The following is a 15,026-nucleotide window of genomic DNA, read 5'->3' as shown; positions in this document are numbered from 1 at the left end:
GAGCCCATGTGCAGCTGTGTAGCTCACTGAATTCTTACGGTCAGAGTCCTCCCAAATTGCCTGGTTTCCCCCTGGAAATAGCCGCATTCACGCTTCTAGGAAATTGATACTAACAGGACATCCTAGGGAGTGAAATCTGAGGCCTACTAAACATAACACTGTAAAGTTAAATTCTATTGTGATACCATGGAATCAAACCTTCAGGTAAGAATATCTCAAACATGGTAATCTCTGGTAATGAATTAAAGTGGTTTTACATCAATTTTACCCAATTTTAAGTAAGTGGAGTGCTTTATACCTAGAGTAACAACTCAGCATGCCCCTGGGCACCAAACTTTTCCCAGAAAGAATGTATTAGTTATCCATTCTGTGTAACAAATCATTCTAAAACACAGAGACTTAAACAACAAACATTTCTTTATTTTCTCATTTTCTGTGGGTCAGGCTTCAGTTGGTATGGACTTAAACAATAAACATTTATTTTCTCACTTTCCATGGATCTGGCTCACAGTTTCTCATGAAGCGGTGGTCAAACGCTGGCTGGAACTTCAGTCATCTAAAGCAGCCCTGGGATTGGAGGATCTGCTTCCAAGATGGCTCCCCCATATGACTTTTGACTGGAGGTCTCTCCCTATGACTTCTCCATAGAGCTACTTAATGGCCTTACAATAGGTAGCTTTTTCCAGAGTGAATGACCCTAGATAGAGCAAGGAAGAAGCAATGTCTTTTATTATTGTGTCTTGGAAGAGACACCATTACCTCCACATTCATCTGTTGGAAAAAGTCACTACTGTCCCCATATTCAAAGCAAGTAGAATAAAGCCCCTCAATATAATGAGCAGGATAAAAGATAAGAAGAAATAGATGTTTTACAAACAGGAAGTGGACCAAGTGATGAAAACAAGGAGAAAAGAGGGGAAGGGGGATGGAAAAAAATTAAGATGTGTTATGTTCATGTACCAGCTCTCCACGAGGAATGTGTTATAGTTTGGGGTTTTGCAAGGGGAACAATACAGTACAGGACACATATTTTTATAAGATTATTTATAACAGTCACCCAAAGAATCACATATCTAGAGAGTATAGGAAATCTATCCACACACTAAGGACCAAAGAATCCAGATGAGGGCCTGGATCCCACAGCAATGTCCTGCATGAGTCCAGCTGAAGACCTAGAGCCCAGGGCAATGCCTCCCATGAGTCCACCTGGATGCCTAGCACCCACGACAGTGTCTCATGCAGGCCTGTTTCACAGATCTGCACTGGGAAAGCCCAAAGGTCAGTGGTGGAAGCTAGAAAGTCTGTGCCAGTGGGAAGAGCGATCTGTGCTAGCAGGCTGAGGGATCTGAACTGGTGCCAGGAAACAACGCTCAAAGTAAGAACCAGAGCTCCCCCGGAAAGTACCACAGTCATCCTCAGCAACAGTGAGGTTCCGAGCTCCTCCAATGATGAAGAAAGCCGAGTTCCCATCAGGAAAGCCAACATGACAAGCTGCTCCAGGAGACTAAGCAGTGCATCATCCTTCCCTCTGGAGCCAGGAAGTGATGCTCAAAGTGAGGACCAGAGCTCCCCCAAAGTGAACCATAACCACTTTCAAGGACAAGGTCCCAAGCTCCTCTGATGAGAACAGCCAAGTTCATCAAGAAAGCCAGCATGACAAGGTCCTCCAGCAAAATAGCTCAAGAGAACCAGCAGCTCCCTAACAGCTTCCCAACAGCTTCTCAACAGCTTCTCAACATCTCCCAACAGCCTTCCTAACAGCCTCTAAACTTCTTCCTCTCCAGTTCTGCCTCTTATACTGCCGGCAACAGTCCTCAGGTGGGCCTCCCATACCCAGCACCATACTGATTCAGTTCAGCTGGGGGTTACAAGTTGACCACCAGATGTCAATCCACCACAGAATGTAATCATTGTGTGCTGCTAACGTGTACAGATAAAAAGTAAAGAAAGAAGCATATCAAAGAATTTGTGGACATATTTTAACATCACCACAGATAACAAAATATTATCTCCTCATCTGTTAGTAACAACTTATCAGGGCTCACTGCACCATTATTTTCAAATTAATGCTTTTTAAACCAGCAAGATTTATCTGCCAAGTACCTAAGCAGAAAGTTGAAATATAGGAATTTCTGGAAGGGCACATCCACTTACGATAAGTTTTTTGAAACTAAACTTCATATTAACCACAAAATCCTCTCTTGCCCTCTCAAAAGATGTTCAAAACATTTCATCTAAGGCAAGACAAGCTAATGGAAATTTATGAATGCATAAAATAATAATTGCATATAAAATATTTTTTCTTCCAAATGTCTAATATTCATTACTATCCTAGCAAGAAGCCAATTCATAGTAACACATTTTCATTCCATTTCTACGTAAGGGATATATAATCAGTATGAAAACTGTGATACAGGTCTTCAACACTATCCACAAGGTAGCTGTTTCCACCTAGTGGATGAAAATGGTACTAAAGGATTTGAAATGAAAGACTTCACAAGTGCTTCACAAGTTACACACTTATATAACTTCCTAAAACCACATTACATACTTGATATATGTGGGCCTCTTCCATCCTTACAGAAGTTTCTCTATAAACAATCTTTGAGTTAAAAATATAATTTTTCGGCTGAGGATACAGCTCAGCAGCACAGTGCCTGCCTGGCCAGCACAAGGTCCTGAGTTCAATTCCCAGTAAACCGCCCCGACCACCAAAATATTTCCCACATTGCTACCTCTGGAATTTTCTAGTCTAAGCCAGCAACCTAGAAAACAGCCAAGAAGCAGGAAATAATCCAGGTCTCCTAATAGCCAACAGATGTCACCGTGTCCATACACTGAAGCCCTACTAGATGGACAACTAGTAGAGAATACTTGGGTGACTGGCACATGAAGCTCAGTGAAGACTTGTTCAAAGAACCAATAAAGCTTATGAATTTTTCTCCAAAAGATAGTCCTTCTCCCAGAATCTACTTCCATTTTCCTACTATATACACAAGTTCAAGATTTTATAATCTGAATACTAATCTTAGAACAGATCAGAAGGGGCAAGAACTAACTTAACGAAGTTCACTTTTGTTAGGTTAAGACTGCCAAGTGACAACAAGTGAGGAAAGTGTAGAAAAGAGATTCAAAACAAACCACCTCATTTTGGGGGCTAGTCAATTTGGGAACAAACAACAAAGTCCATCCTCAGTTTATGACAGTAACTGGGTTTGTCAAGAAATGGTAATTTTTTTTTTCCAGTGGCAAGGATTAAATCCAGGGCCTCATGCAAATTGGGCAAGTGTTCTACAACTAAGCTATATACACCTAAAGCTGGAAAGAGTTTTGATAAGACTTTCTTAAAAAGTTTTGTTTCAGTTGGACATGGTAATGCATGCCTATAATCCCTGAGGATGAGAAAGGATGATCACCATGAGCTGGAGGCCAGCCTAGGATACTTAAGCAAGTTCAAAGCCAGCCTGAACTACATAGCAAGACCCTGTCTCACAAAAAAAAGAAAAAAAAACCTAAGTTTTGTCTCCAAATGATGAGCTCTTCCTCATTTGGAAAACACAACTACTCAAAGAAATGAATTTCCTGAGGGTTCCAAACAATTAGAGCTTGACAGACCATTTTAAGTAGATATTAACTTAAAGTTGGGGATAGCTCAGAGGCACAAGCACCTGCCTGGCAAGCATAAGATCCTGAGTTTGATCCCTGGTATCAAAAAAAATAAAAAAAAAAAAAAGCTAGGAATAACTTAAAAAGTACTTTTACTACTGTCACATTAAACAGAAATAACATGTTTGTTAAGAAAATTCAAAGTTGTAGAAAAATTTTAAAAATAGGAAAGTATAAATCTTCTTCCTACTTTCTGGCCATGCCTGGGACCCCTGACAACAAGCACTGTCATAGAACGACTAACGCACATGTAACTATGCGAGCGTGCGCACGCGCGCGCGCGCGCGCACACACACACACACACACACCTTGCTCCTCAGCAATAAACACTTAAATTTCATATGCATTCTTCAAAAGTAAATATTAATGCATATATGCTCATGTCCTTTTGGGAACATAGAGCAAAAAAGGAATTAAGATGTAGTAGGTACATGTACCACCTCTACACTAGAAATGTAAACATTATGTACTATAAACATGTACTAATAAAGAAAATGATCTAAAAAAGGGAAAAAATAAAAACACATGTACTATTTTTCACTTTGTGTTAAAAACAAAAAACAATAAAGCTATCAAATTTACCAGTGTTAAGGTTACCAGTGATTTTTCCCAGCAGTAATTTTTCGCCTCTAAAATCTGGGTTTTGGGCTGGGGATCTAGCAAGCACAAGGTCATGAGTTCAATTCCTGGTACCGGAAAAAAAACTAAAAACCAAAAAAAAAAATCTGTGTTTTTTACTTTGTCCTTCAAAAGGCATGGTTTTTACATAATTTAATTCTATTCAAAATGTAAACAAATATCTATTATGAGCAAAATACCATGCTCTATACAGAGTAAGACATGCCCTCTACTCACGAACAGCCTGGTGCTTGTAAGATAGCAGGAGGGTAGTCAAGCAGGAGAAAGACTGAGACGGCAGAAGGAAGTAAACACCATGATAAACTGTCCAACACTAGAGAGGCTGGGGCCAAGCCCAGGTTAAACAAAAAACAACAGCAAATAGCTTGTCACTAATTTGAGAAAACAGCCTTAGAACTCACTCTTGTTTGCTTCCAGCTTCCTTATTGCTTCTGGTATATCACCATCTTCTTCCTACCAATTCTAAGCTATCTGAACTTGACTTGTTTCCAAATTTTAAAACTTAAGATGACAAGAGGACAGCGAACTTGGATTAGGATGACAGCGCTATGGCTCTGAAATTACAAAGGAAAGCCAAACGATAAATAGCACGTTAATCACTGTACAGAGACTTTTACATATGACTTTGCCTCTGTAATTCTTTAAAATGTTTTCTTCCTTCTTAGGGTAGGGTGGGGTGTTTAAAACCATGGTGGTCTCACTCAGATCATGAAGGTGAAAAAGTATTATGATTTAGAATTCTGTTGTTTTTCTAAAAGAAACAGTCAAACATGCTCTACTAAAGTCCAAAACCAAACAGTAGCTCCAGGGAAGGTACATAATCTTCTGTTTCTCTTCAAGACAAAGACACCAGTGTGACAGTTCCGGCTTAAGAATCTTGTAACAGTCATTATGAAAAGTCTATGTTTTCATTCTAGGCCCGATCTCTTAGAACCTACCAATTTGTGCCTCCTCTCATCTGCTATGGCTGTGGTCCTCCCACAGAAATAACAAAAGACCAGAAGGAGAAAATGGTACAGAATGTCAGGATGAGCAATGTTTTCCCATTAAGGCAGGCATTTATATAGAGTAGCATATTCACAGGTTTTCAAGAAAATACTTTCTTTGCTTTTAGGCTGAATCTGTAAAAAAGGTACCTAAATCACTAAATAGAGCATCCTTATGAAAATATAAACAATGTGAACCTGAAATGGTTATTAAACTGAGATGTAATATTATTCTAATTATTTGAAAAGTCTGCTAGTACACAGCTTATAAACTGTGTCTTGCCCTAAAATGTTATTTTAGATATAAAAACTATTCATTTTTCTTTTTTTCTGAGGCAGGGTCTTACCTAAGTTGCCCACACTAGCCCCAAACTACTGATCCTCCTGCTTCAACTAGCTGGGATTATGTACAGGTGTGTGTATGCCACCATATCTGGCAGAAAGCTACCCATTTGTCATGAAAACTGTGAACTACCCGAATAAAACTGTGGATTACCCTGAATAAAACATTTATTGTGATTTTTTCCCCTGTGACATAAGATTCAGTTTCCCTAGCTCTCCAAATGACATGGTTGCAGAACCTCTTTCCGCTGGTCTTGCCTGAAAATAATAAAGATTAAAGATATTAGAAACAGATTAACCCCTTAACCTTGTCATATATTTTTAAAAAACCACCCTAAGTTGACAAACAATGAAACAGAAACATGCACCCACTAAGAAAGTGATGTCTTAACCATGTTACCTGAGAATCATGGTATTTCCATCCTATCATGTGATAGATCTGGTATGTGGCAGGTACTGAACCATCCGAATTTCTGTACATTTCTATAAAGACAAATAATGGTTACAGTCTGAAAAAAATTGCTCAGTAAAAATCACCTCCTCCAAAGAAAAATGCATACTAGGGTAACTGTAGGATTCTGAGAATGCCTCACATGAAAAATTCTTAATATGGAGGGGCTGACAAGGATAAAAAGGGTGTTTGGAAAAAGATACAGTGCTACAGGACCTGTGTTTTGAGAGGAAGGACATGAAGTCTGGCTGTATCTTCACAGGAACAGAAAAGGCACTGGCAGTGTTAAAGGAACCAACACGACAAGGCTCAAGCTTCCCAGGAAGGCAAAGGCAGAGCGTGGTCAGCCCCCTCACCTCTGTAAACTGCCGCAGCCGCCAGCATCGTGTCTCGGTGCAGCAGGGCTTTCCTATTCCAGGAACAGTTACTCTCTCCCATACCTAAAAATATATTACAGGGAGTTTGAGAAAATACAGTAAACACCCCGAGTAGCTCAAAATCACAGACTTAACACATCTCCTCCAACAGTGTTTTCTAGCCTCAGTCTCTGACAGTCATGTAAAACAACCTAAATCTCATTTCACTTTCAGATTACCACTAGGCTTCTCAGTACTTCTGAGGTAAAACTGCTTGAAACCTCTTGAATATTAAGACAGGTGAAGAAGTCAAAACTCAGGAGGGAAGCCCTACAATGCTTTCAGTGCCAGCAGTAGTCTAAAGTAAGCCATCTGGGCAAAAGAAAAGAGACCGACTCCCCAGGTGAGTCATTAAGTATTGAGGAGCACCTTTCTAAGCAAGATACATCTTATGTCCCTTTTAGCTCTGTTCTTTGAAAGAGGACAGAACAAATGGCACAGTGCCTCACTCCTTTAAAGCCAAGAATAGGACGATGAACTCTGAAGAGATGGCTATGAGACTCACTAGACACTACCAAAGCTACTATCCATTTTCAGATTTTACAACAAGATTAAGCAAAAATTATGTACATTTTTAAGGGGTTTCCAGCAGAATTTACTTTTAGACTTCTTTAAAGTTGATGATTAAAAGCTAGTATATTTTACTATTTTTTACTAAAAATCAATGTTATATATTTATAATTTTATTTTTCTTTTTGCATATATTTAAAATTGCTTTCAAAGGGATTTTAAACCAATTTGTAAAAAAAAAAAGAATTCCAGAAATAAAAGTCCATTACATATATTCTTTTATTAAACTTCACATAGTTGTCAGTTCCTTAGTTTTATTTTTCTACTTTCACAGATCAAGAAACAAACCTCACAGCATCAGTATTCAGTATATTTAAAAATAATCTATCAAACTTCAATAGTTTTATTAAAAACAATAAAAAATTAGTTATAACAACTAAACCTTTTCTTCTCTCTCTCAAAAGTTCATATTATTCTTTAAAATAATGAATCTCTGATTCTAAATTTAATGTCCTACAGCCTATAAATTTAACAGCCCCAATTCATGAAGAATAAACTAGTAGATTAATCATCATGGAATAGAAGCTTTTTCTTATTGTCATAAAACAGCTGGTTTATTTTAGAGCAATCACTCTAGGCAGTGATGGTGAACCTTTTAGAGCTTTCAGTGATACAAACAGCCCACTGCAGTATGCATGCAATAGGTTTGCCACCACTGCTCTAGGCTTTCAAGATAGCCAGACTAGGGATTTAGCACCAAGATGGCAGAATGGTAAGCAGAGGAGAAACAGCCTCTCTGAGAGTCGTCATTCAGACGCTGAATAGAGCAATTTGAAGAAGGAGGAGGGAAGTGGGTCCAGGAAAGAGCTGAAGCACAAACCGAAGCCCATGGAGAGAGTAAAGAGAGAAAATTCAACGAAGAAACAGGTAGCCAACAGCGCCTTCTCCCTGAGACATGATTCACTGCACGAGAGGGGCGATTCAAACCTTCGGACACATGGTGTGACTGCTGGTGACCCCAACGGCCTCCACAGAGAGACGTAGCAGAGAAGGGGAGCAGTAGATGTGAAGGACTGCACCAGCTGGCAGTGAATGCTGAGGGCCCAGTAATCCTGTATGAGAGCAACTGGCTGGGAGCCATCTTGGGGAGGGGCCGGCTGAGCTCAGAACTCAGAGAGGCTGCAGGCTCCATCTAGTGGCTCCCGGCTGGGCTCAGGCCCATGAAAAGTACACTGATGGCTGCAAGCCAAATGAGGCTCGTCTCAGCCCAAAGGTGCAGACTCACTTAAATTATCCACTACACAGCCAAAAAGCTATGGCTGGCTTGCTGAGATAGATTGGCATGGATCAGGACTCTGTCCACAACGCTGTCTACCAGTGACAACAGAGACATACCTGGAAGGACTTTTTTTCTCTCTCTCTTGTTTGTTTTTTGTTGTTGTAGTTTTGTTTCTGTTTTTTTATCCTTCATTGTTTGGTCTTGATTTTATATCAGTGTGAATGTGGTTTCTAGACTCTTTGTGGTTCTGTTCTTTTTATCTCTTCCTTCTCTCTGTCCCTCTAGTCTTCTGCACCAGTTTTCCAAAGTTAGGGTGACCCCCTTTATCCCCAACCTTACTTCTTCTAATCTCTCTTCTTCTACTTCTCTATTTTCTCCCTAACTAACTTTAAATTTTAACCCTTGAGGGCAAAATTGACATATTAAGGACTTGTATGCTGCATATAATTTTCTGGTTTGTTTTAGATTTTGTTATATAACCAGAAATCTAGTTCATATGGTTAAAGGTGGCAAATTAATGGTTAGCTCAGTTGACATTTTCTAGGCTGTGTCTGATTCTATTGTCACTGCTGATGGTACCACTATAGCCAAAATTGACATAACTGTTCTAAACAGCTGTTCTTCTAAGACTGAGACTGACTAAGGGTCACAGAAAACACAGTGGCACAGGCCCAAAGAACCAAGGGCTGGGCCAAACAGGCAGCAACTCCTCATCCCCAACAAATTGAAGAGGTAGGATCTTGCAACAGACTCAAAACCCAAAAACCAGCTACACCTGAAAGATACCTCAGTGAAGTAGTCATTTCCTAAGAGTTCTAACTACTAGCAGTAAAGCAACCCACCATAGGCAATTTACAAGCATCACCCCAGGAATTTAACTAAAAAAGAAAAGAAAATGAGGACATTGAAACAAGCTGCAACCCTAGAAATCCAGTTCACCATAGGCAAACCCAGGGGGCAATGAGCTGGGACAATCCAAAAGCCACCCACCGGGCCTCTCTGAAGTGGTTTATCGTTACAAAAAGGCTCTTAAAAAAAAAAAATCAAATCGGAAATAATTTCTTACATAACTGCAGAGATGGAGTCACAATGAAAACCATGCTTAATGCCTCTAGAGCAGATATAGAGAAAAAATATAGCAGAGCTTAAGACAATTACGGAAGCCATGAATGCTCAGCACAGGAAAGAAATGGATTCTATAAGGCAGATTCAAGCAGATATTCATAAGAATAAAAATTCCATTGAAAGTATCTGCAGCAGATCAAGCTAATGTGAGGACAGTATCTCAGATATAGAAGACAGGCTTGTGGTTAGTGGTCATGAAAAGAAAGATTTCTTAAAAATAGCAAGGGACCATGAGAAATCAATATAGCAGCTGCTACATGAGGCAAAGAAGAATAAAACTAATTACGGTCATTGAAAAAGCAAGAGATAGCATGAGTGATACAAAAAAACAGTCCACAGACATCCTGGCAGAAAACTTCCCATGTAGAATAAAAGAATCTGACATACAGACAAGGGAGGCATATAGAACTCCAATTAGCCACAATGAAAAATAAATAAATAAATAAATAAACCTCTACAGCCAAGCCAAGCATATCATAGTCAAGATTCCAGAAATTCAACATAACAATAGAATCTTGAAAGCTGATAGGGAAAAGAAATATATCACCTATAAAGGAAAGCCCATCAGAATCACAGCTGACTTCTCAGCAAACCCTCAAGTCAAGAAGAGCTTAAAGTATTTCAAGTTCTAAAGGAAAACAACCTTCAACCCAGATTGATGTACCCCACAAAACTACCTTTCAAAACTGATGGAGAAATAGGATACTTCCATGACACACAACATCTGAGGAAATTTAGGATCACCAAACCAGCTCCATGAAACCCAACAGAAGGAATCTACCAGGCAAGCCAAACAAACCTAGGGAAAAGCGGGGGGGGGGGGGGCAACAAAAGGAAAATAACATGACAAGGATAAGTTAATACATATCAGTTATAACCATCAATGTTAAAGGTCTCAAGACACCAATCAAAAGAAACAGACCGGCAGAATGGATCAAGAAGCAAATTCCAACAATATGCTGCATACGAGAAACATTTAATTCAAAACAAAATTCACAGACTGAAAGTCAAAGGATGGAAAACAATATTCCATGCAACAAGAACCCAGAAAAAAAAAGGTGCAGTTATTCATTTGCAGACAAAGTGAATTTCAAGCCAAGATTGATTAAGAGAGATTAACAAGGTTACTACATTCTTATTGTAAAGGGAACAATCCAAGAGGAAGAGATAATCATCACAAATATATATGCAACAAATACCAGTGCACCCAACTATGTAAAACAAATATTGATGGGCACAAAAAAAAATCAAATAAGCACAAATGCAATTGTAATGGAAGATCTCAATACCCCACTGTTACAAAAAGACAGATCAAGTAGACAAAAAATCAACAATGAAATATTAGAACTGAACGAAACTTTTGAATAAATGGAGTTAGTAGATGTCTACAGAGTGCTCCTCCTCACAACATCAGAATACATTCTTCTCAGTCACACACGGGACAGTCTCCAAAACAGATCACATATTCACAGAATGTATTCATTAAATGCAAATGAATTGAAATTATCCCATGCATATTAGCAGACCATAGTGAAATGAAACTGGAAATCAATGGCAAAAGAAACCACAAGACCTTCATAAACACATGGAAATTAAATAGCACCCTCCTGAACAATCGATGGGTCACAGATGTAATTAAGGAAGGAATAACAGTTTCCACAATTAAATGATAATGACAATACAACATACCAGAACTTCTGGGACTCAATGAAAGCAGTCCTAAGAGAAAAATTTATAGCAATGAACACCCATGTCAGGAAAACATAGCAAGCACAAATAAACAACTCAATGATGAACATCCAACTTCTAGAAAAAGAAGAGCAGGCTAAGCCAAAAGTTCGTACAAGAGAGGAAATTATAAACAGTAGAGCAGAAATTAACACACTGGAGACTAAAAAAACAATACAAAGAATCAATGAATTGAAGAGTTGGTTCTTTGAAACATTAAAATCAACAAACTCTTATCCAACCTTATCAAAAAAAAAAAAAAAAGAAAGAAAGAAAGAAAGAAAAGACTCAAATCCACACATTTAGGAATGAAAAGGGTGAAATCACAATGGGCCCTGTACAAATCCAGATGATCATCTATAACTACTTTGAAAGCCTGTATTCTAATCAGATGGAAAATCTTATTAAGATTGTCCAGAAGAAATGAACAGATTCCTACATACATACGAATTACCAAAGCTGAATCAAGAAATAAAAATCCCAAATAAACCAGTATCAATCAATGAAATCCAAATGTAATGAAAAACCTACCAACAAAGAAAAACCCAGGCCCTGACTGATTCACTGAATTCTATAAGAAATTTAAAGATAACACCACTATATCTGAAGCTCTTTAATGAAATTGAAAGGGAAGCAATACTTCCAAATTCATTCCTGGAAGCAAGCATTACCCTGATACCAAAACTGGAGAAGGACTCAACTAAAAGAGAAAATTACAGGGCAATCTCCCTAATGAACATAGATGAAAAAATCCTCAGTAAGAGACTGGTAAACAAAATGCAGCAAATCATCAAGAACACTATACACTATGACCAAGATGGATTCATCCTGGATGCAGGGATGGATCAACATATATAAATCAATAAATGTAATACACCATATTAACAGACCCAAGGACAAAAATCATATGATCATCTCAACAAATACAGAAAAAGCTTTTGACAAAGTCCAGCACCCATTCATGATAAAAATCCTACAGAAAAGTAGAATAGATGGTCTTTAATCTCAATCTGATAAAAGCCATCTATGACAAACCAACAGCCAACATCATACTAAATGGACAAAAACCAAAAGCTTTTACTTTAAAATCAGTAACAAGACAAGGATGTCCACTGTCTCCACTCTTACTCAATACAGTCCTGCAAACTTCAGCCAGAATAATTAGACAAGAGAAAGAAATAAAAGGAAGGATAGGAAAGGAAGAAGTTACAATATCATTATTTGCAGATGACATACTCTACATAGAAGACCCCAAAGACTCCATTTATAAAATGCTGTTTAATAAGCAAATTCAGTAATGTAGCTGGATACAAAGTTAATACTCAAAAATCAATAGCATTCCTATACACAAATAACAAACTCACTGAGAGAGAAATTAGGGAAACCACACCTTTCATAATAGCATCCAAAAAAATGAAATACCTAGGAATCAATCTAATGAAGGATGTAAAAGACCTCTACACTGAAAACTATAGTACTCTGAAAAAGGAGACTGAAGCAGATATGAGAAGATGGAAAGATATACCTTGCTCTTAGGTAGGAAGAAACAATATAGTGAAAACGGCCATACTTCCAAAACTTATACAGATTTAATGCAATTCCAATCAAAATTCCAAAAGCAAATCTCACAGAAGTAGAAAAAACAATTCTAAAATTCATCTGGAACCAGAAAAGACCTATAATAGCAAAGGCAATTCTGGGCAACAAAAGCAAGGCAGGGGGCACCACAATCCCTGACTTGAAGTTATACTATCAAGCTACTGTGATAACAACAGCATGATACTGGCAAAAAAAAAAAAAAAAAAAACCTGAAGATCAATGGAACAGATTAAAAGATACAGAAACAATTCCAGTCACAGTCAGCCACCTTATCTTTGACAAAGGTGGCAAACATATTTACTGGAAGAAAGATAGCCTCTTTCACAAATGGTGCTTGAAAAACTAGCTCTGCAAATGCTGAAGATTAAAATTGGATCCATATCTTTCACCATGTACTAAACTAAAGTCAAAATGGATCAGAGAACTAAATATTAAAACTGAAACATTAAATCTACAGGAAGATACAACAGGTAAAACTCTTGAAGACATCAGTGTAGGCAAAGACTTTCTGAATAAAACCCTGATCACACAGGAACTATCACAAACAGTCAACAACTGGGACCTCATCTTATTAAAAAGCTTTTGCACAGAAAGGGAAATCACCCACAGAGTGAAGAAATAACCCACAATGTGAGAAAAAATGTTTGCCAGTTGTACCTCAGACAAAGGATGACTATCACAAACATAAAGAACTCAAAAAAATCAGACCTCCCAAATTTAAATACCCAATCCAAAAATGGGCATCTGAGATGAATACACACCTCTCAGATGAAGACACACAAACAGCAAATAAATATATGAAAAAATGTTCAACATTACTGTCATTCCTCACATGCAAATTAAAACAACACTAAATTCCATCTCAGCCCAAAAAGAATGACTATCATCAAGAAATCAACCAACAACAAATGCTGGAGGGGGTGTGGGGAAAAAGGTACCCTTCTCCACTGTTGGTGGGAGTGTAGACTGGTGCAACCACTGTGGAAATTAGTATGGCGATTCTTAAAAAAACTAGGATTGGAGGTCCCATTTGACCCAGCTATTCCCCTTGTAGGTATCTTCCCAGAAGAATTAAAAACACTGTATCACAGTGATGTATGTGCAACAGCACAATCTGTAATAGCTAGGTCTTGGAAACAATGCAAATGCCCATCAACCAAGGAATGGACAAAAAAGATGTGGTCTTTTCATACACGGAGTACTACTCAGCCATAAAGAAGGATAAACTAGTCGCCAGGCATGGTGACACACACATGCAATCCCAGCACTCAGGAGGCTGAGGTAGGAAGATCACTGCAAGTTTGAGACCAGCCTGGGCTACAAAGTGAGCTCAAGGCCAGGCTGAACTGCTTAGGGAAACCCTGTCTGAAAAAGACACACATACACAAAAAAAGGAGGATAAACTGGAAACTTTTATAGGTAAACAGATCCAAAACCATACTCATAAATGAAATAAACCAGATGCACATGTGTAAACATCATGTTGTTTCTCTAATGTGAGCAAGCGAAAGAGTAAACAAGATCTAAAACGTACGATATTGTAAAACTGGAAGAAACTTCAAAAGGAAGAAGAAACTGGGATGGAGGAATGGAGAAAAGGAAGGAAAACCCCCAAAACATCGTATCTTCTACATATAAGCTAGTTAAAATAGCTATACTACTAATACAATACTATATATGTAAAAGGTAGTTAAGATAGCTATACTAGTAATTTCTCTTAGTTGACTGAAAAAACGTTTGTGCTAATATTGTTTGGAAAATTAAATGCCAATATTTTGTACTCTGAGTCACTTAAAGATAATTGTTAACCTCCTATTATCTTGTTTTGAAATTTTGTTTTATTTTTTTGTCTCTTTAAAAAAAAAAATAACCAGACAAGATGAACTCTACAAGCTTCTGGTGCTATTTAAGACCCACTGCCTAGTTGAATTTAAAAACACTCTCCTGCACAGTGACTATCAACTGCATGGAGACGAAAAGTAAAGTGGGACTCATGCTAGAAGAGTCTATTACTGATAAAGGACATGGTGCTTTTGTTTCTGCTCAACTTCACATTGCCCTGGGCTTACTCACATATTAGATATGGATAACACCAGTGGAAATCAGATTTAACGCTAATGAAAATAAACACCTCATGTACTAGACATCCTAAAATCCCTTCTAACCAGTTGGCAGTAGATATACTAGTGAAGATTACTTGGCATATGCTCTCTCTGCAGTTCTGACTGATGTCAGCCCCAGAGAAGTGCACGAGCTCTGCTGGACAGCACTGGCAGTAACTGTTG

General features: G+C 38.2%; 1 protein-coding gene across 4 annotated transcripts in view; it reads right to left on the bottom strand.

The window, feature by feature from the left end:
- Nucleotides 1–401: 401 nt before the first annotated feature.
- The window catches only part of Ndufaf5 (NADH dehydrogenase (ubiquinone) complex I, assembly factor 5), a 42,465-nt gene continuing 27,840 nt past the window's right edge, over nucleotides 402–15,026 (bottom strand). Inside the window, exons 9-13 of one of the 4 annotated variants that reach the window (XR_001233234.1) lie at nucleotides 6,441–6,524; nucleotides 6,034–6,116; nucleotides 5,788–5,891; nucleotides 4,707–4,859; nucleotides 402–697 (exon numbers count right to left, since the gene is read on the bottom strand). Coding sequence is in view for 3 of the 4 variants with exons in the window: in XM_013512338.1 (XP_013367792.1) it covers nucleotides 5,802–5,891; nucleotides 6,034–6,116; nucleotides 6,441–6,524 (257 nt within the window). In the remaining variant the exon portion in view is untranslated. Of the gene's footprint in view, nucleotides 698–1,876; nucleotides 4,860–4,909; nucleotides 5,892–6,033; nucleotides 6,117–6,440; nucleotides 6,525–15,026 lie in introns of those variants that run through there. The other 3 variants (XM_013512338.1, XM_013512337.1, XM_005380887.1) reach the window with 3 other exon arrangements.

This window comes from Chinchilla lanigera, unplaced genomic scaffold, assembly GCF_000276665.1.
Source record: "Chinchilla lanigera isolate Chin_1 unplaced genomic scaffold, ChiLan1.0 scaffold00014, whole genome shotgun sequence".
NCBI lineage: Eukaryota > Metazoa > Chordata > Mammalia > Rodentia > Chinchillidae > Chinchilla > Chinchilla lanigera.
This window is presented reverse-complemented; position numbering and strand designations above follow the sequence as displayed.